Source organism: Cephus cinctus, unplaced genomic scaffold (assembly GCF_000341935.2).
Source record: "Cephus cinctus unplaced genomic scaffold, Ccin1 Ccin1_scaffold0696, whole genome shotgun sequence".
Lineage (NCBI taxonomy): Eukaryota > Metazoa > Arthropoda > Insecta > Hymenoptera > Cephidae > Cephus > Cephus cinctus.
The window spans coordinates 491,484-514,173 of NW_014333318.1; the positions used below are offsets into that span (position 1 = coordinate 491,484).

The 22,690-nt window shown below is 39.2% G+C and overlaps 2 protein-coding genes and 1 long non-coding RNA gene across 10 annotated transcripts in view; 2 read left to right on the forward strand and 1 right to left on the reverse strand.

Annotated features, from left to right (window-relative positions):
* Nucleotides 1-5,090: 5,090 nt before the first annotated feature.
* LOC112494686 lies at nt 5,091-6,737 on the reverse strand. The gene is made up of 2 exons (XR_003060405.1): nt 5,451-6,737; nt 5,091-5,377 (listed from the first exon to the last, which is right to left on the reverse strand). It is a non-coding gene; the product is annotated as an uncharacterized LOC112494686 (long non-coding RNA).
* A 1,510-nt stretch (nt 6,738-8,247) lies between these two features.
* On the forward strand, nt 8,248-15,820 carry LOC107270012 (transcriptional adapter 2-alpha). Of its 8 annotated transcripts, XR_003060402.1 has the most exons (5): nt 10,287-10,852; nt 13,291-13,471; nt 13,550-13,774; nt 14,054-14,231; nt 14,290-15,820. XR_003060402.1 is itself a non-coding variant. In XM_025087503.1 (3 exons), the coding sequence occupies exons 2-3, from the start codon at nt 10,789-10,791 to the stop codon at nt 12,375-12,377; spliced, it is 1,443 nt and encodes a 480-aa protein (XP_024943271.1). In that variant the 5' UTR covers nt 8,248-8,377; nt 8,820-10,788. The 8 variants fall into 8 exon arrangements, 5 of the variants coding, with proteins under 5 accessions (XP_024943271.1, XP_024943272.1, XP_024943270.1 ...); XR_003060403.1 differs by lacking the exon at nt 14,054-14,231; XR_003060401.1 differs by having other exon boundaries at nt 10,289-10,852; nt 13,550-14,231.
* Nucleotides 15,821-17,996: 2,176 nt separating this feature from the next.
* LOC107270091 overlaps nt 17,997-22,690 on the forward strand; it is a 79,005-nt gene continuing 74,311 nt past the window's right edge. The window contains exons 1-2 of the mRNA XM_025087494.1: nt 17,997-18,535; nt 18,787-19,139. The gene's annotated coding sequence lies outside the window, so the exon portion shown is untranslated. The remainder of the gene's footprint in view (nt 18,536-18,786; nt 19,140-22,690) is intronic.

Here is a 22,690-nt window from a genome sequence, read left to right on the forward strand (position 1 = left end):
CAATGTTTACTTTGTATTATTTAAAACGTCATTTATGTACGGAGAGTGAGATTAATTAACATCCCATTATACAGTTACGATTCTCATTCATTCGTCAGTTTACACCATTTTTTACACTATCTGCGTTTTAAAGGTTAAGACGTTTCTGACGGTATCGATAATTTTGTATTTACATGGATATCGAAATGACTATGAAAAGCGAGGTTAGCAATTATTTGAAATGCATGCAGGCGAGTGCTCACCGAGCTATCAACGTGACGTAAAAACTTGACGAATTTGCACGTGATGCCGGCAGTAGATAATTTTCGAAATTTGAAAGTCAGTGAGACGCCATCGTTTTTGGGGCGGAGAACTAATGCAGAAGGCCAACCTTGAAAATTCGGGACACGGTCCATTGACATGGACGCATAATTGAATATTGGAACAGACACAAAACGTCCAATGAGAAGCTGCCCGGCGTCAGGTAAGATTGGAATGGGCATTGCATCAGTGGTCATGCAAGTCAAATACATTTTAACCTATAATAATTTTCATGTAAATTTTTATATAAGATTCTTATCATTCAGTTACCTGTCATGGGTATGTAATGCTCAAGGAATATTTATTATACGGTTTACACAAAGGGTTAGCCAAAGACAAATGGACCTACCCTCTTTATTTGAATTTCGTGAAACTTCCTTCCGCTTGGAACTTACATCGCCCGATCGAAATGCTTTGGGCACGTGTGACCTATGTGCTAAGGTTAGGATAATACGTAAATATGGTTACGAGGATTAGTGCTACTGTTTGGAAGATACAGGTAATTTTTTTTTTTTTTTTTCGACCAAAAGATTTTTAGGGAAGAATTCATTAGTTTTTTTTTGTGTTAATCGTACGTCAGTGACTAATTACGTCATAGACACCAAAAAATCATGAAGACTCATATTTTTTGACATAATTTCGAAAATTGCGGTTATATAAAAATAAAATAAAATCTGTAAAAAAAAAAGAAAAAATAAGATTTTTACTCCCTTTCTTATTTCCACGCCGAGTCCAGCCGAGAAGTAGACTTTCCAGAAATTATCACTGGGAAAGTGTAACAGATTTCCGTAGCCATGACAACCGAGTCATTTGCACGGTGAGACGTTCCGCTCTTCCTTCATATTTAGTATTTCCAAATTCCAGAAAAATTCCACTTGGACTTTAAATCCATATTGTCTCGCGACCCCGCAATATCGTTCCAGTATTTTTTTCCAAACAGTACCAAAGCCAAATACACACGTTACAATAGCTAATGAATCGGCGCCCTCGTTATCAAATTAATTTCCCAGCAGCCCCTAATTTCAAAGCGCCAAGAGACCTGGCGCTTCCTTAATACGAATCTACGAATAATAAAAAGTCATTAAACAAACGCCGCGACATAATTCAAAAATACCCAATGAGCATTGCCCGTCAAGAAGGAATTCATAGAAAGCCATAAGAGCCAAGCCACCTGGGATACCTATGTTTCGAAGATAATTTTAACTGGACGAAATTGCCGAGTGACGCAACATACGTGGCGGAAGCTGAATTCGTTGCGTGCCGTTGCCTTCGGCATTATCGTCCATAATAAACGATACGAGCGGTTAAAGCTGCCGTCTGCCGTTGCTTTACATTATAACGTGGACGGATACATACCCCAGTAGAAGAAAAAGAAATACGATTTTCCACAGTGGCTGCCGTAAATGTATACACAGGTTATATTCTCTTTTACATCTTTCGCCACTTTTATTACATTTCTTGTTTTCTTTTTTTTTTTTTTTCATTCACTTCCCACCGTACCCTCGCCCCTTTGACAACCCTTCCCTCCCCCTGGTACAGCTCCCCTTCCTTGCTACAATTACGATAATGGATTTGGCCCCCGACTTTGGCTTATTATACAAGCTGGAAGTATTACGCGAGGATTAAAGATTAAATTGCGTATTTCAGACTCCCGGGACGAACAAAAAGGACCTATTATTGTCGACCTTCCCGAAAATTTAATGCGCAGGATGAACAGTTGAACTTCGTTATCCTTATCAGATTCTGTCAGAAGACAAGAGGAGGCGGTCCTTGGGGAGTCGGTTGTCCTTGAGTGGCGTAGGAACAGTTTGAAAATAAATGAGGATCAAGAGTCGGAGGGGAGGGTCGGCAGCGAAAGAAAAAGAAAAAGAAATAAGAAGCGTGTACTCGTGTCATCGGATACTCGGCTGGTTATTCTCGAGCGAAGGATCATGGGTAATCGATGCCTCGACTTTGATCCTCTTGTTCCTGTCGCTTCGTTCGCGCCTTTCGATCGGTTATACCAATTGATCGATCGATTTAATTATCGGTTAGGTAAGAGGCGGTAATAGAACAAAAAAACAATCTACGACAATCGTTTGACCCACTCGGGAACAGAGTGGTTGGGAATGAACGAATCTTGCGCTAAGATCATCCGCACGAGAATTCGGATTTATTTCGTGCGACTGCGAGGAGCAAGAAGAAAAAGTGAAATAGGTTACGATTACCATTAATAATTTTATACACGGTATTAATAGCTGAATATTTAGAAGTAGCTGAATATTATCGAATATTATCAAAATAATGTAACGTCGATAAATCCACTTTTTACATTAAATGATGCTCGAGTGTAGCAATAAATTACAAAACAGCACGATTTAATTAACACCGATCTTCGCTAAAATTTGTATCGTAAATTTTAATTTTAAATATTTTTATTGTCAAAAGCCAATATTTTTAATCGTTTGCACCAAATCGTCTTACACCTTCAATTTTCTACGGTGTAACTGGATAATGACTGTGACCATAATCAATAATTTTAATTTAAATTTTAATCGAAATTTTAATAGTAATAAATTTGATCGAAGAAAAAAATATTTGAAAGAATTACTTATACAATTTCCGTGGAGCAAGAAGTGAGCAAGATGAGAAGTGGGCGGAGGATGCTGTCTGGACCATCATATATATATATATATCTATAGGAGTTGCATGCAATGTAAAATAAACGTAGAACGAATAAAGCGATCGTTGTAGGTTCGCTGCTGCGCCTCTAAGCTTGTACCGTTAGGAATACGTACATAAACCTGTAAATGATTAGCCGGTTCCGTAGTAGCTTTGTATCTCGCGTATGTATGGTTATTAAAAGGCGTGGTACTAGAGGAAAAAGATAGCCGACCAAATGGCTTTGCATTAACGTGTCACGAATTAAGATACGAGGGAGTTCGAAAGAAATCATCCCGTGAATGACTGTTGCCACCCTCGAAAAGCGTTATACGATTCGCGTTATATTAGCATGGGATGAATTATAGGCGAATTGAGAATTCAGTACGTAGCAGCATATTAAAAAAAAAAAAAAAAAAAAAAAAAAAAAAAAAAAAAAAAAAATAAAAAAAAACTCATCTATTTAGCATAGTATTTGCGTAGGAATATTTCTTAGCTCCTTTCGTATATTTATTGGCATGTTTTGTTGGTACGACGTTTTATGGCACGAAGAACGCCGAAAGATTTATTTTTCATTGAGACTAACAATTGTTCCAATTTGAAATTTGGGTTAGTTGAAAATGTGCTAAGAAAAATAAATTTAAATTATACTCAACGTCATTAAGCTATCGGCTTTCGAATTCTGAACGTGCTAGTAATGACGGATCGTTAAAGATAGAAAATAGTCATAAACGTGTCCGATGATCCACGGGGAAAAAAAAGTCAAGCAATAAATGCATATGAAGGTGAGAGAAGAGACACGTACGAAAGGAGGCCAAAATATTTTGTATTCGTACAGCAAGACTATCTTAAGGTCTGGATAGGTATCGGATTTTTGTACGAAGTTGGGATAAATTAATTAGGCCAATTGCGTTGTTTATCCTTATGGAAAACGTGTGTCCAAATAGGTGTGGCCTCGTAGCGTCAAACCAATGTTTATCGAGGCTATCCCGTTAGACTCGGGTCGTCCCAACCGGCTTTATCAGGGATCAGCGATAGTCTCATTTTGATTGGGCTCTGCACCGGCCGATCTTCTTTAGCCACGTCTTCGATCACAGAACCGGTATATGGTTCGAGACCAAGAGTCATTCTAAATAAAAAATCATCCTTCGAGTTATCCCTCCTCGTTGATCCAAGTGAACGTAGTCATTCGATGCCAGCGTAAAATGATCCCATGGCGCACCTTTGATTCTGGATCATGGATCCATGATCATGGATCGATGATCCAGAAGTTCCAAATGATGGATGGCGTGTATATCGATATACCGGAAGTTGTCAAGAGCGATGAATGGCTGGGTACGATCTGTAGGGTAGTGCATGAGTAATCGGACGAGTGATAACAGAGTAACGTACGAGTTATCGATGAGAAAAAAAATTTTTTGAAAATTTCTTTGAACGACCTAAAAAGAGAAAAATTGTGAAAGGATTCAGGTCTCGTGCCAAAACTAGTCGAACCACTTGATAGTTGTCACGAGGATGTTTTTCTGACTGAGAATGAAAAAAGAAAAAAGCGTAAATATACGCTTTAAATGGCGGTCAAATAATTGCATCCTCGCGAGAGCGGTGAAACGCGAAAGCTGCCTGGACGGGAAGTGACGTCAGAGTGACACGGGTACTCCAATGGGAAGACGAAGAGTTTCTATGATTGTCCGTCTCTCAAAACTCTCGTTTGTAGCCACTCGAACAACGGGACTGACCGTGTCTAATGAATAGTAGCGAGTAAGGAGGTTATTATTTTGAAGAAAGCTGAGACGTACCGAGCAGAAAGATTATCGATCGATAAAATTCAATCCGATCGACGACTTGAGACATTTGAAATATCTCAATTATTACATGGACAATTAGTCAACTGTCACAGACTGTAATAACAGTATTGAGAGACCAAAATTTTTGAGAGATCTGTCAATTAATTATAATTAATTATTTAACAGGATAATCTGACGACTTTCATATCGAAAGCTATAACGATTCTGATCGGTTATTATTATTGTATTTGCATTTTTTTTGAGGACGCCTGTCGTCCTTGTGGGATGAGTGTCAAGTTTAATGTAAACGTATGTACCGAAATGGACCTGCTCGGGACGTCTCGTGGACAAGTAATAAGAGCCATGTTAACGCCTGTGAGAAATTTCGTGTTGTAAACAAAAATCATCGTATTAACATTTCAGGGTCACGCATGTTTCAGTGGAAAAACAACATTGAGTTTTTAACACGCGATGATAATTTTGCAACGATACTTTGACTCATTGTTAATAACAATCGATTATGCTGCCACGTACTTTTACGTTCTTCATTTTGTATCACTTGATCACACTGCAACAGTGGATTCACGCTGGATGATTGTCAGTATAAATTTTGTCGATGCAGCAGCAGCAGGTGTGCATCAAAGAAATATAACCTAAAAATCAGGAGTAACGAATCGAATCGAAGCGAAAGATTCTTCTAGTTCAATAAATTTCATCGATACGAACCTTTACGATTATCGAAACATCTTTATCGAGCGGTTAGTTAACCGATCAGTTGTGGCGAATCAGGCACAAAATTTCCGTTCGAGTCGATAATCGAAGTCAGTGTACTTTCTAGTGCCTCGTGACAACGGCTTTTGAAACGGACGCTTCGTAAAGTCCTTTGTAAATGCTAAGGTGAAAGTCTCGTTGGATTCTTACTGTGTACTATACACAAGGCACAGAGTGTTACGATACCAGTACTAAGTGTATGAAAATCCGAGCGAAACAAATTACGATTCGGAGATGTCACTTTAGTCGAATTATTTCTACCGAGGCTCCCCTAACGGAAGACCCGACCAACTATTGTTGTACCAGTCAGCAGTGCGATACGCGTTGAGGGATTGTCTGGCACCCATTATTACGTTCACGTAAATGATTACCCGACTTTGCGGATCTGATGCAGCTTCTTGATGGTCCAACAGTAATTGACCTGTTCGTTGATACAGCGGCGGCACGATCGAGTCTACGAGATTTAAATATTAATCCGACAAAATCTTTGCCATCACTCGTACAGATTGGTCGATTAATATTCAATGGGCTTTGAAAAGAGTCGTTAAACCTGTTTCTCGAGATATTTAAACCCTGGAACACGATAATTATTGGCGTCGGATGATTCTTATGGATACACTGCCTTAAGGTACTGTTGGAAGTTTAACCTCGAATGCTGAACGTTAGACACTTGCCGTTTGATCGTTCAAAATTTCACGATGTATTTTATCGTCGCGATCTTTGCTTATATGACGGTTCATCGGAGTCGTAGAAAAAGAAAGAGATATTCTTGACGCTACACTGTCTAACGGCATCGCGCATTATCGTCCCGAGAGATTTCTAGTTCACGTTCAAAAGCCACGCCTGGCTGTCTGCTGCGACTTGCAGATAAGTCGCATCGTTTCGCTTGTTTTTTTATTTCTTTTCGATAAGGAATAAAACGGGTATCGAATATTTTGATATGCTTAGAATCAAGTCAGGTGATAATTTTTTCTCTTCTTTTTTTTCGGCGGGATTTTCACGTAACGAACTTTACGGGGAAGTTCCGTGACTGCGTGACGCTGCGTTCACGGTGCAACGCACCTTACGCACTAAGCAATCGCGTGCCGTTACTTTAACCGGGAGAACGAGCAAGAGAGAGAAAGAACAGTGGAGAATATTGAAGGACAGAGAAAGAGAGAATCCGTAAAGACGTTAACCAGGTAGACTGTTGGCACGAATGAACCGTACAAATTCGGATAATCCTTTCGAAAGTAATGAATCTTTCGGCCGGTTTTTTTCTCAGGGTGAGTTTACATCGTTCGTTTAATTCATTTCTTCAATTCGCTTCACTTACTGTATCTTATTCATTTACCACAATCTGGTCGCGCTCGATATATTTTTTTTCACGGTATCATGTTCAATGATACTATTTCAATTGATTTTATCGATTGGATAATTTTCGTATCTCTTGAAATCTTTTTTTTTTTTGAAAATAGATAACATTGTAACAGGAATGTCATGTGCGTCGTAAGCGTGTAAGTCGTAAGTTGTAAAGCGTCTATCATAAGGTCAGAGTAGCTCGTGAGTAAGAGACTAATCGCAAGATAGAGTTAACCGATTTTTTAAACTTTTTTAAAATGGCTGCAGGGCAAATCCAAACGAAAATTTCTTTGGTTGAAATTCAATCAAGCCGATGCTCGTTGCTGGATTACGAAATCGTTTAACCATGAAATTATCGACTACCATTTATTTATCAACCGATTGAATAATTGTAACTTTTTTTTCGTCCTTATTAATGTAATATAAGAAGCGTCTATCGCTCCTTGTCACAGATAATAATTAATCTAATACTTTTTATAGGGATTTCTATTCTTCCGTAATCGCACCACCCGAGCGTAGCTAGAAAATAAATCAAGTTCCATTGAATAAATCAAGTTTCATTGGATAACCTATAAATATCACAGAGGATAACTGATTACTCGTAGTTAACACAAAAAATACTCAAAGTGATATATGGACACGCGGGGTTAGTTTAAAACTGTGATAAACTTGAAAATTCTGGGAACTGAATTATCTCTCATTATGATAAATACAATTAGATAATTTTTACCCATAATTCGTAATCAGTGAAACATACTGATTTGATTATAAAAAAAAATGTATTTAAAATCCAGAAAAAAAAGGTAAAATTTATTTATAATTTCTATAGAATAATTTATTATCGTTAAAAAAAAACTGGTGTTCCAGATTATGTAATATTTTCATATACGCCATAAGTCACGAGCTGGCGAGTTACGAGTCATGAATCCTGAATTATCGTGACAACTTTAAAGCCTACATACAATTTAAAACTCACCCACAAAGTGTCGTACGCTTGTAAACGCTATCAAAAACATTCTCCCGATCAATTTCCATCGACTCGTCTTTTCTCCTATCGCCAACATCAAAGTCGTGATAACGAAGAGTCTTCGCCTTTGAAAAATCAGGCTCTTCGGCATTCGTCATATCCACCGAATTCGTTTACCAGCTACCGGGAGTCAAGTCAGATCACAAGGATATTCCAGACATGACAAAAGATCCAGACAGAAATGTCCTCCGTGCCGTGATCGTAGACAGAATATAAGAACACAAGAAGACGTGAGAAGAGAAAGATAAACGTTACCTCGTGAAGTGCGTCCATGAAGATTTGAAGAATCGTCGATTGCAAGGCCATCTAGATTGACTTGTTTTTATCAGAATGGAATCGGCAGTCAGAACCTAGATGACGACGATGGCACGATGACTGTCGGAATAAATTCTAACATTTTTTTTTTCATAACAGTAAATCCGCTCTTAAAAATTTCCAGTTTCCTCATATTTCGTCTGAACACAGAGGTCGCAACGCACGACCTAACCTATTCGTATTGATACCTCGTACAACCGTAAGTGCATCGTTATTACTACACCGTACGTACAAAGTAGAGAGATAATAATCATGGACGAGCATCATAAACCGACCTCGATGACGTTTACGAATAGAATCAATGGAATGCGAATATTTAAGTCGATTAAGGTAATTCGTGTAGTTTCAACGTGAAATCATTGTTTCGTATGCCCGCTGCGTGCCACTACCGAGTAAGTACATATTATACGTTATCTATTCCAGTAGTGTTTCCTTTTGGGAACGCGATACACTACGAGATTATTAATCCACCTTAAGTAGTCGACGTTGTCGCGTCTCCTAGTTATGACTTGGAAGATTTTCTTAGAACAACGAAGAAATTGGCGTACCTGGTGATGCGTCAAGTTTTTAGGTTATAACTGCGCTGTCATTACGGAATTTACTTTTACAGCATCATTCACTGCTGTACTCTGTCTTGCTAGATATCAACCTGTGGCAATTTACAGCAACGATCCTACTTCTTGACGTCTCTCCCGTGAACAGATGATAACTGTGGGATTCTTGGGACCTTCTACGGATTAAAAATATTATCGTTATATACGTACGTGAAGTCAGCCAACCGCCGTGGGATAGCTTGATGAATTATTCGCTGTTGGTAATACTGCGTTATTCAAACGCCGTACGTACTTTTATATTTTATGCATATACATAGGTAATCAGGTAATATAAATATAGCTATAAACTATTGACCTTCAGTAATTAATTTTATTATAATGCATATCTGTAGTTCACTTATATAATTATTTTATGTTTTCTAAATTATCTTTGAACGAGGCATGACTCGATGAAAAAAATGTTAATATTGTTATCCATATTATATCCATTGGAAACTTTCTTTTGGGTGGTATAGAACGGCGGGCGTGACATTGTTAATTGGAGAGAAAGACTTTTGGATGGCATCAAGTTTTCTCTTGAGAGAATTTCGAATGGGCGTATTCGGTAGATCGAGTTGAGGCACCTTGTAATGTAATTCGTTTAGTTGTCCAGTAGTAACATTGTGGGCGGACTAGTTTACGCTCCCAGTTTTTGATCCATTGTTCGATTCTTTGTGGGTTACCATTGAAATTTTATTTTTATTCATTTATTTCTGTCGGATCGTTACTCGTTGCTTAATTTCATAAAGAGTCTTCGATGGGTACGAGTCTATTGTCACGGACGTTATTAGAGCGAAAATTGTTGTTATTATTATTGAGTCGATTATGCTAATCTAATCCAATCTAAAAAAAAACAGTTTTGCTCCTACAAGATTACCTTTAAATTTTTGAATGCTGAACGCGTTGATCTGCTGTTCTGAATTGCTTAGTTGATAATGTGCTCCGTCATGTATAATGAAATGTTTATCATTTAAAATGAAGTCCAATGACCTAATTACAATTTTTGAAATTTACATTTGGATATTCGAGTGATTTTTTTCTTCGTAATAAATAATTTATTCTTTTCGAGGATCACTCTGGTATTGTTTAAGTCTTATGGACTTGTCGATTGATCTAAGTAAACTTGGAATAATGTTCTTTTCAATTCTATCTGCGATTTGTCAATTCATGCCAACCTTGACACGCATAATAATGGATGATCGTTATAGTGTGATGGCAAATGGATACTTTACTATTTGCCCTTTTCTGAGGTCATGGCTTTGCCATTTTTTTTCATATCTGTCTATTTATGTACGTTTGATATACGTGTATCTAGTAAGGGATATGTCGACGTGCATTATGATCAGCACCATTCTGAATTGTGTCATCGAATATTCTATAGAGGTAACAGCATACGCGACCTTATACGAATTTTATATTTTGACGATCGTTCTTGAATTGATTGTATTGCATTATGGTCAAGGTCTGATCTTTTTCGTTTTTTTTTTTAATCCATTGAACCATTAAAAACCACGAGGTTTATTAGAGTGTATATAAGTTGCAATGAGTAATTTATGAGCTTATAATTATTATTATCTATTGGGCGGTCAGTTAATAATCATTATTGATAATAACCACCTGTAGTAGCATATTGTACTTTAATACGATTTATAGCCGGCTGTGTATTAATTGATTTGTTGGAAATGTTCTCGGACGGGATCGATGTTTTATCATTTTGGTCGCTTGAAACACGATTATTCTGATTTATATGTATTTATGACAAACTAGTGGGGGTTGTTTTACTTGTTGGCTTTTAAAATGCGATTGACTTTATAACACTGAATCGAAAAGGACGCAGAGAGACGCAGCTTACATGAAACTGTATTATCGACAAAATATCTTTTTAATGTATCAGCGCCAGCTGTTGATTCCAAGTGAAGCAGAAAGTTCTAGTCACGTTTTCGGAGTAAAAGCGTTGTTCCTAACCTTAACCTAAACTTAATCTTTTGCGCGGGAATTTTTAATAAAAAGTCGAAGTATGGCGAATCCAAGCCTGTTGGATATGACAGAAGAAGATGCGGCAGATCTTCAATTTCCAAAAGGTACGTTGAAACAATCTCCGAAGTCATGTGGTACAATTTCGCATAAGGAACTTTGCATACCCTCACTTTCTCTATGTTTGAATGGATATGCAAAGACTGTTAGTAACTTACTGTTAGGTCTAAAGTAATGATTTTCTTGCTTTCAGACTGTCCATCGAGTCGAGCTGTAGAAACCGAAAATGATATAGAGCTCGAGGTGTCAGTCCTGAAGGAGGAAATCCTTACTTCAGATCCAACCTGTCGTATATGCAAAACAATCCTCTCAGAACCTTACATTCGATGTGCTGAGTGTTCCAATGTTGAAATTTGTCCTCCGTGTTTCTCCAGCGGTTCTGAAGTTGATGAACATAGAAACAATCATAATTATATAATTATAAAAAATGAATTTCCTCTAATTGAAAACTCGGGCTGGACTGCGCGACAAGAGTTAGAACTATTGGATGTCTTGCAGGAGTGTGGTTTTGGTAACTGGGTGGATATATCCAGAAGAATACAAGGGAAGTCCCCAGAAGAATGCAAATTACACTATTTACAACATTATATAGATAATCAAACTTTACCTGGTTTACCAAATATTAAGGAGACTGAAGCAAGTTTATTCAGTTCTGAGCCAATACCATATCTATACAAATTACATGATCTCGAAGAACCACCCAGATTTGCAACAAATACAGTAAACTGCCGATTATTGGCAGGATACAATGCAGCTAGGTCTGATTTTGAAGTAAATTTTGATAACCACGCAGAGTCATTAATTTCTGATTTGAGATTCGATGAGTTTAGTGGAGATGACAGTGACAATTATTTAGGAAAAAGTTTACAAGTAGCAATAGTGGAAGCCTACAATCATAGGCTAAGAGAAAGAAAGAGAAGACAACAAGTAATAAGGGATCATGGATTAATAGCTTTCAGAAGAACAATGTCTTGGTTACATAGATACGATAGCACCATTACAAGACCTACCGCTGAAAGATTATTAATTTTCATGCAGCTGGTAAAAGGTATGGAGTTTGATTACATCATGGAGGGACTTCATCATGCTGGCGAATTAAAGAATTATATTCACAGGCTTCTCGAATTTCGTAAAAATGGTTTAAAGTATTTTCATAGTGTACCAACTTTTCAAAAGTTGACCAAACTTCGACAGGAGAATGAAAAAGATAGAAGGCAATATTTAACGAATGCTGAGTACAACTGGAAGAGTATACTACCTGGTTGTATTTCGAAAACAAATGCTCCATTAACGAGTACAGCTTCACAACGAAAAGCTCCACCACCTCTTGTGATCAAGGGTTTACCTGGATATGAAAAACTTACTGCGGCTGAAAAGGAGCTATGTTCTACAGCACGAGTTGTACCCACTAGTTACTCCGACTTCAAACATCTCCTTATAACTGAGAATAAAAAATGTGGTTCACTGCGACTGGCTCAGGCCAGAGTGCTTTTAAAAATCGACGTAAATAAAACTAGAAAGATATACGACTTTTTAGCAGAACAAGGTTACATTAATAAACCAGTTCAATGATGAAACTTTTAACCTTAATATTTAAAAAATTAGCTTCAAATTGTTATACACTCTTGCAACACCTGAGGGACTGTTCAGTATTTAAGTATGTGATATTAGATTTTAAGATAATTAAGATAGAGTTATTAAATAAGCAATGGTCATTCAGTTTTCATGGATAAACGTCGCTCGTACCCAAATTTTTTTAATTTATTACATTCGTTTGGTACCGTATTTTGTAGATAAAAAAATAAAAATTAATGATTTTTTTCGTAAAAACGTTGAGTGTAATATGTATAATCTGTTTTCTAATTTTCTTCAACTTTATTCAGTTCCTAAATATATGAGGTAAGGGTCCAGATCATTAATTTCGATCTTTTATGCGAATACGAGATATGCATGTCAATTTAACATTTTAGAGATACATAACGAATCCATATTAGGTGTGACGAAATTCTTTAATAGGTCGGCATAAATAATTAACGCCGATTAAGAACTTATCTTATTACGTGCTGAAAAAAATACTTTTGCAACGATTTCTACTTCTCTCGGATTCCACGTGAGCGAGAATTTTATGAAATTAACATACCGTAGAGAAAAATGTGAGAGAGAATCGAATCTCTTCTTATCTCTGCCACTCTCAATATCTAAATTCATCGAGGTCACCGGGAGTATGGCGACGACATCTACGTGGATGCTAAAACTATCTTGTGTCTTGTGACGTGACGTGTTTCTGTAAACAGTATGTGTAAACAAATCGAATGTACCAATCGTTCGAAATCAATATTAACTTATTTCTTTTCTATTGTGCAATCTGAACGAAAATAACTGAATCAAATAGAACTTTTGTACAAATATCCCCTCAGATTCAACATACCGAGTAGAAATTGCGATACGTGTAAAAATAAAAAAAAAATATTTTATCACATTGCAGAATTCGAAAATGCTGAGACTCTCCTGATAGCGGAAGTCCACATGTTACTGGAGCACAGAAAAGCGCAGAACGAATCAGCAGAGGAAGAGCAAGAATTCTCCGAGGTCTTCATGAAGAGTCTAACTTATACGAATCGTTTTCGAAAATTCAAAAACAAAGAAACAATTGCGGCTGTCAGAAAGTATAAATTTCCAGTACAACTTGTTGATCGATAATTCGCACCTGTTTCAGAAATTAATTTACAAACGCGTGGTTACAGTTTACTGATGCAGAAGAAGCTACACAAATTCGAATTGGCGTCCCTGGCGAATTTGTGCCCAGAAACACCCGAAGAAGCAAAGGCCTTGATACCGAGTCTAGAAGGCCGTCTGGAGGACGAGGAAATGAGAACAATCCTGGAAGACATACAAACCAAAAGATCACTACAGTATTAAAGTACCATTACCTCAACCAGTTAATTATTCAATATATCTTTTCCGTTCAGGTATTTTCATATAAAATCAATAAAATTTACTCACCAATCACGCATCTCAAGTCCAAGCAGTCCTCTTCCTGATCAGCATCATTGAGAGATTCGATCTTAAAGAACGAAGACGCTGTGTACACTGTAATTCATGCGTTTTCATATATTTATGAAATATAAGCGTCATGTTGTGTAGACAACAATTACAGCTATTTGTCGAGAATATCAATATTGATCAAAGAGCGTAATCTCGATTTGTCCAAATATTCTTGATGTTCCCCGCTCCACAACATGGTTCAGCCAGGAAGCATCAATAGGATGCACTATCATCCCAGTACATCAACAAACATGGCCAGTTCATATCCAAGCATCCCAAATAACGATTCATAGCTCGGTGCTATAGAACACCTTTGCATACAGGATGATTAAAGAGTAACCAAACATTGAAAAATACATTTTCAAAAAACCAAATTCAATGGTGAGTAGTAAAGTGTCATATCACTCTTATCGCTTCTCTAATACTTTTGTGCTCATAGACAAGTTACGCAAATAGCAGCCCCAGCAATTTTCCACAAGACACGGCTCAAAGAAGGCAGCTAATCGTGCCAGCAGCAACCGCGCATTACGTCCAGGTAATTGCGTACGGTTGACTTTGCACGCGAAAGCGACTCCTGGGCCGTCATTATCATCGCACCGCTTGAGCCACGGATCTTCGCTCTTCCTCTTCAGTTCTTCTGGCTGATCTTGGCTTCCATTGGCCAACTCGCAAGGCAGCCTGGATTCCATCAGTTTATTTTTCCACAAATAAACAACGATAAGGATCAGTGACGCGCGCCACCTATGATTTACGAAGTGCTCTAATGGGCACTTTGCTCCAGTGGAACGCAGTCGAGCGACTTTTCATCAGGAAACTAACAAAGTCATTGATGGACCAGGATCTTTTCTTGCGTTATATCGCGTATGGTGCGTAGAGACATGATCAGACGCGGTCACGACGGTTCAGGCCTATTAAATGGAACTACCCACCACCGCATATTGATTTCTAATGCTCCTGCGCTTTGGTCGTATGATCTGAATTAGAATTCAGACAGGATGTGACATAGCTACGCCACTGGCAGGTGTCGTCCTTGTACTTGAGGGCAAAATAGATTTTATTTAGAGACAAATTATATTCCGCAGGACACTTTCTTACTGGTTGGCGTATGTTGTCTAGCTTCAGGAGACATAAAATTCAATTTTCTTTCATTTTAATTGATCTTTTCTGTAAATATGACAGACTCGTTGGTACGATGGTCTAGAAAAATTTGAATCTAAACAGTAAACCATCTAAGAATCTTACTTTTATATTGAACTGCCTCATTGGAAAGGAAGAGGAACTTTTTTTTTAAGGCTACCAAAGGCCCCTGTTACACTGCAATACTTTCTGGGTATTGCAGTAAGTCAAACGAAGACAGGCGCACTCGTCCAAATCTTCACTTTCAAGAAATGACTTGATACTCTCTAGCCGCACAGCAATGAAACTGGCGGATTCGGAATCTCCAGCTAATGTCACATTAGGGACGTTCACGTAATTTGAACGATATTAGGTGCATCCACAGCCTCTATAGAAATCGTGTTGAGTAAGGAAGAGAACTATTTGATCGACCTTGGTTCAATCCGTTGACCACGTAGACGAGTGCCATCTCCCACGTGAATTCGTTATCTCAAATGGTAAGGCAGTTTTTTAATATTAAAACTTCAAATCTGCCTGAAATTAAATTTCGAAATGATAACGAGACTTTGACAGTCGTAGAGACTATTAAAAGAACGATTAGCAGCACGTCAAAGCAGTAAATTCCCACGAGAATTCTTGTATCTTTCTTATCGCTCAGTGCTAATGGACCGAGACTTAAATCGCAGCTATTGATTATCAGAAGCGAAATGTGACATTAATTTTGGAATAATGAACTGTATATTATTCTTACGTTACTGTCACAACATTATAGTCGTACTGACACAGCTGTCGTTATACATATATCTATTCGTGGATGCATTTCAAGGGTATAAGACATTTAAGTTCGTCAAATATTTTTGCCTTATTATTTCTCATTCTTCTCCTCTCCACTCTCCTTCGTCATTCCTCGTAAAATTTTTAAATCTGTTTTTCAAATTCCTGCCCGTAAGAACCAGATCCACTTAACAAGAGCACCAGGTTGTCGTCACACTCAAAGAATTCGCTCGTCTTATAGAATTAAATTACTGAACGATTCTCGTCGGCCTCGTTATTCTTTTTTTCGTGTCTCTCTCTCTCTCTCTCTCTCTCTCTCTCTCTCTCTCTCTCTCTCTCTCTCTCTCTCTGTCAATTCGTATCTGCCTATTCCGTCTTTCCCACTTCCTTCGCCCTAGGCCATTGGAAACACATAAATACCTTACGATCTCGTATTAATTCGTAGAATTTTCAAAGCTCCCCGTGAATTCTCTTCTCTAAAATGGAATCTTAGCAGTAAGCAACAAGTACGCGTTCTCGGTATCTTTTGGAAATCGATACTTCAATTCGCATAATTCCCACCCATGAGAATTGGTCCTTTCGCGGGGGTTCCTCACAACTGTCTAAATTCCTTCATCCTTCTCACTTTCTCTGAGTCAGACCCGACGCATTGAGAAATCAGTATCCCACCTTTGGCGCAGATGAGTCCATCCTCTATATTTATTAGAGCCCTTTGTTTCAAGGCGTCTAATCATTTGTACGCATGATAACGAATTTACTTCGAGTAGTTTTGACAGTGCCGAATGCGTCACTGTCTCCCTCAGCGTTTCTCTTATAATTGGATGCAAAATCCGTTGGTCGAAGCACTGACGATTATTTCCCTGGACACGCGTTTTACCTTATCGATAAAAATTCTCGATCCTATCAGATTGGCCAATGGTCACTGATCTCTTTTGTAGCTTGTATCCTCAGCTTGCACTTTGACCCCATCCATTTGCCCACTGACTTTCCTAATGTCACGTGGCAATGTTCATGATCGATTGGCAAATAATGTCTGTTCTTTGACTGTTTGATTACTTTTTATTGGAAGTGACACTTTGAATGTATATGGTAGATGAACTGAGCGACAAGATTGGATATAATTACAGGATTAAATATTCAGCAAATCTTTTATCGATATTCGCTACACGATATGAATTTATTAACGGTAAGACGTTAATGTATGCATTAATATTCAGGTGAACGATATTTTAGTTACACGTTGAAGAAATATAAGTATCCGGTTCGATTTGCAGGAACTTCTGTCACATTCGCAGAACTTACCTCTTCTTTTACTTATGAGCTTGTCCTTGTGGAGATTTGCTGGTAGAACTAATAACGTTAACTGATCTTGTAATATTTACGAAAGTAAAACTATGTTATTTTTACAGCGTTACTTATGTATAAGATCAATAGTGTAGATTTTATGGAGTGAGAATGATAAAATTACATATTTTTTTCTTCTTGAATCTACAGTGTTTTTAGTGAAAATATCATTTGATTCGGATCGCGTTAGATCCGCCATTTTGAATTTTTTAAATTGTCAAATAACGTTCGATTTGAAAAATCTGAAAAATTCTCCATTCTCAACGAGTCGAGAGAGTCCATAAAGCATTATGTTATGTAATTCTAACGGTTTTTACATTTCTTTAATAACGTGACACTCCTGTGAATCCAACAGGAATACGCAATAGATCGAATAGGACGCGGGCAATATTATTTCACGAGGATTTTTTTTTATCTTCTATGGTTATTCTTTTCCGTGTACAACGTATAAATTATATATAAAAGCTCGTCTCATATAACAATTTCATAAAGACATATTCGAGAAACAAACTTCGTATCTTTGTTATAGATAACAGAGCTCTACTGTATTCCTATGTGACATAAGAAAAGCTATCTGGTCCGCGTATCAAGATAACGGCCGAAAGTCTAACTTTCCGAGCATTCTTATGTATCATTAAATCAATACTACATTACCAAGCTCGACGGTGTACACTCCTACTGACCAGCGCGTTAGTTTTGTCCGCAGCGAATTCACCAGCTGCGAAATTATAATTGTATGGCTGTTATAGCTCGGTTGGCTGGAACGAAAGTAGAAACTAGTAGAAAGAAGGAAACTAGTCAAAACAGTCGAGACTCCTTAACGAAAACGTAAGAGTTTGACATACGTTGCGTTACGTACAACAGTGGCTGAATATCGGATGTGCCATCGTACACTATGTAGAATATAGGTGCATACAGGTATTTAAGAGTGTGTGCCGTGTGTAGAGGGGCAGTGTGGCTGGTGTTGCGGATCGTGCGTGAAGGTGGCGTGCAATCGAGCAAGTGAAGGAGCGAGTGACGAGTCGGCCCTCGGAGTCCTCCGTCGCGTCTACCAAAGCCGAAGTTAGCCGAACGCGGCCGAGCCGGAGCGCCGGCACCGCTTCGGAGCGTTCGGGTCAAAATATATTCAGTGTATTCTAAACAACCATGCGACGTGCTATCACGTTTTGTTTGCTCGAACGCCTCTGAGTATCATTGACGGTTGATACGGGCGTCTTTCGCGTCTCCTCCTCGTCTCGCGGAGGTTTTTCCGGCGTGTCCTACGTGCTCCGAGATCCCCGGCCGTCGCGACCCTCCCGACCCTCTCGGACATCGCGGACCTCGGGGTCAGTGTCTGGCTCAGTCTGCTTCCGAGGATCCTCGGCAGGAACCCTGCTCCGTGCCTCCAGGGATCCGATCCTGACGATCCTGACTATTTTAGCAGGCTCAAACTTTAACGGGGATTTTTAAACGTGTGTCACGTTAGCTTTAGTTGATTTCCTTTGCTTCTTTGCTTTCTCGTTTGAATTTAAGGTTTTGTTTATAACATTGAAATTCTGTAAGATCGATTCTTACAATCGATACTTACGTCTTTGTATTTGTGGCTTTGTTTCTTATTCGCAAAAATGTGAACGTCGATACTTCCTCTGGTACATCCGCTACCGTTTTGTCGCGACTGACTGTGATTTCCTGAGACTTTTAAAGAATTTCTGGTGATCCTTAGTCTCGTCTTCCTCGTGGTGGATGAACTACTACGTACGTTCGTGGCAGTGCCAGTGCGTGGACTAAGTTTGAAGAGAACTTGAATGCTAACTCGTGTTTATTCCTGGCCTTGACATTGCTTGATCTGTAAATCCGAGATTGTTCCGGCCTTCGTTCCTGTCAATTTCTTTTGATTCGAATATTTGTCGTTTGTCCTGCCACTTCCACTGTTTTGCCGTCCATTGAAAGCAGAAAGAACTGCATTCGTTTACACTGCAGAGATAGTAGAAGGCGAGGACGTCGAAAAAGTTTGTGCATTCGAATCAGTGCCTGACAGAAGGATCCAGCGATAATGCAGTTGCATCCAGCAAATTGGTGAGCATATCAGATATTTAAAAAAATAACATTTGATTGACTGATTTTCAATTTCCAATATACATTTCCTCCCTTTGATCATTTTTCGATAATAACAATGGTCCAATTTTTCGAGCTCTAACCAGCTATTGATTTTCCTTATTTTTACAGTAAAATAGGTATATCTAAAATCGAACACTCAGTGGTTCGAGTGATGAGAGCAATTTCATGTACTATACAATTTCTATGCATTATTCATAGTGGAAAAAGTAGAAAATAATATATTTGCCAGTAAAAGCTTATATTCATGCAAAAATTTTGAAATTCTCCTTATCTTTTGTCAGTATGATAAATTCGTTCTGCGACAAGAATTGTCAACCTGTCACTTCTTGATTTTAAAACCAGCGTCAAAGGGAGTCAAACGGCTCAATGGAAATAAAGAAGGCAGAGAAATAGAATTGCGAACGCCGAAGTGCATATCTGAGTTTTGAGTGGTGAAATAATTTATAGAGAGTCACAGAGAGAAGCATAAAGATAAAAAGAGACAAAGAGAAATGGCAAAGACACGCAATAGAAAAAATGGAAGCATAGACATTTTCGGGAATCAAAAAGTAGAAAACTTTGGAATCGAATCGACCCGTAGTAAAGCGCGTCCGGTCGGCCATAAGTGTCGCTGGCAAAAAGTTCACCAAGAAGAAGGAGCGCCTCGACGCTTCTAAGTATCATCGATTTCCCAAGGCGCTTTATCAAAGAAAATGAAGGACTTAGGGTACGTTCACTCGATGCATCACGCTTCTTATCGCTCAAGATTCTGACTCGAGGTCAATCTCATCGCGTGGACGAACTTTTATTCCTCTCATCCTTTATCGAATTCTGGTGATCGCTAATCTACCGACACATACGAAATGAGATTAAGGAGCGTTCTTAGCATCAATCTTCATCCACGCGATAAAAAGACTCCTGGGCATTTGGTTAGTACGGAAACCCGAAAACGCGAATGTCGCGACCATCGACACGCGACGCATCCACAAGACTCGGCAAGACGCCGGTCTTATTGAAACGTGGTACAGTACATACACAGCCAATTAGTTTCATATGTCAATAATAATCGTCATTCGTAATGCCGACTGGTCTTATCCAAGAAAACACAAGGCACCAATATCAACGACCTGTAGATACCGACTCCTAGTATAAGAACGTAATGAAAACCTTCGGCCGGCGTCGTTGCGCGTTTATCGTTAATTATTTAAGCGTCCATTTTGTCTCCATACATCGAGGCGACGTCGTCACAAAAATTGTCTCTTTTCCCTGCCATAGAATCCATACCTGTCTCATCGTCGTTAAAGTTAGATAATATCTTTATCCAATGTCTTCGTCGCTGGGCATTCAAACTGAGTGCCGTTACGTGCGAATACGCCTTCATAAAATAGCACGTAATTCGCTTTAAAAGTTCCCTTTCACGTTTTTATTTCTATAATAAGATGGTTCAACTTTCTTTGGGCGTCTTTTTATTCCTCAATAAGAATCACACTCTGACGTGAATATATCTGCAGTCGTCGCTCGTTGTGAACTGTCTCGCGCGCATCTCGGGCCACGACACTCGTTGTTGTCCTTACGACAAAAATGTCAACTGCAATCGGCACGTTAACGATCCTACGTACACATGGCTTTCCTGTCTCGTTTCTTCTTACCTGTTTCTCGACTGTCTCTCACTCGGAAGCAGATCATTTGTCGCGACGCGAATCTTCAACCTCGCAACACATTCCGCGACACGAATCTCTAGCGGAGGCCAACTGCGACCATCGCAACTGCACTGTGCGACTATCGGGCGCCGCATCTGCATTCGATCTCGTCTACACGATTTATCATCGATTCGGGATAATGATATAGGACTTTGAAGGGGGGGGGGGGGGCAGCAGATAAATATTATCAAAATATCAATTACACAAGATTAGACAATTTTTGTATACATAAATATACTTGATATGCGAGCTTTGATCATCAGTCTCTGTATGTACCTGTATATATGTATAAATGTATATATTCAATTATCTGCATATACGATTAATCGGCTCAAACGCCTCAACTGAAGTTCCCCCGTCCCTTGGATTCCTATAGTAAAATCAACTTGAGTTGCTGCGTTTGAACTGAATAGCTTCGTTATATATTAACGTATACGTCCGCAGTTGATTTTTAGGAAATATTGGCAATTTCCTACTACTCGTTTAATTAGCTGTCGATCGAATTGACGCAAAGAGGGAAACTCCCCTGTCAAAAATGTGCAGCGCACGTGAAGTTTTAGCGATTTTCGTGAGATTGATATTTAATACGAGGGCTGTTGTTTCTTCGGTGATAATCAGGGTAGCTGATACGGGGATCGTGTATGATAGGAAGACCGTAAAAAAGGAGGTCCTCTGACTTCTTGTAGGACGCTTCAATCTTCGCTCCTGGACCTTTCCTTATCCCGAATCGATTAATCAGCTGTTTTCCTCTCCCTCCGCTTCTTTCCCTTCTTCTCGGTCGTCCACTTCGCGACGTATAAGAGCGATTAACCTCGACGTTTGTCGATATCGATAATTGTCGGGTTATCACGGGATCGATTATAATTATGTTAACAAGCTCATTCCGTAATTTCATCCTTTTGTCTAGGTCGACGGACAAACCCCTTTCCTTCCCCGACTCACCCTACCACCGTAAAGCTATACTGAAATTGAATCAATTTTGCCTCCCTTGTTATTCACGTTAAAATCCTTCGAACCGCCTTGCCGTTTAGACGCCGATCGTTCATCGCGTCGAAAATGCCTCCGCGTGATCGCCTAAAGTCTCGGGGCGAGTTTTCAGACTTCTTTTCTTTCTGTTTAGCGTACCTATGAAAGTATCATCGGTCCGCGTTCGCTGCTTCGATGGGGGCGCATGCGCACTGCGCGCACCAGTTTCCCTGCGCGTCGCTTATTAATCGCATCGAGTACGTAATTCGTTTTGATGAATCACAACGCGTCTTTCCCGTCGCTACATTGAAAATGCTAATCGTTCCCATCGATGCATCGAATGGCTCGTGTGGTAATGAGGAGACGCGTCCGCATTTCCTATGTCGCCACTGACGATAGCGTTCTTTACGCGTTTCAATGTGCCGACGTCAATCAGACTCTTACGCGTCGTGAAAAGGAGACCCGAGGATCGTCCGGCGAGACGCGCTGCCCCTACTGTCTCGTGACTTCGTAATTTCGCTTGGATCGAATTCACTCTTGAATATGCTTTTTTTTTTCTTATCGCCTTCTCCTTTGCTTCCTCCTTATCCTCGAGCTGGTACGGCAGGACGTACGAGACAAAGAGGTAGACGGGGTTCGCGAAGGATGATGCTGGAGGGAATTTATCGCGCGATGGATTGCTCTCATAATTCTCCTGCCGCGCAGACGAACGAAAAGAGACGCGCTTGACAGCATGTACGAGGGACTTCGTAGCTTCGTTGTGTACCGGACTTTAGGTGAAACGGTCGACGGCGTCTGTGGCGAGAAGTTGGGAGATTCTTGAGTTTTCACGAAAGACGTGACTGGGTGAGGTTAGCGATGGTG

Bases quoted from the DNA above. Each gene is read 5' to 3' on its own strand.
- LOC107270012 (XM_025087503.1), top strand. From the start codon at position 10,789: ATGGCGAATCCAAGCCTGTTGGATATGACAGAAGAAGATGCGGCAGAT. The intron at 10,853-10,998 runs GTACGTTGAAAC...TCTTGCTTTCAG, and splicing joins AGATCTTCAATTTCCAAAAG to ACTGTCCATCGAGTCGAGCT.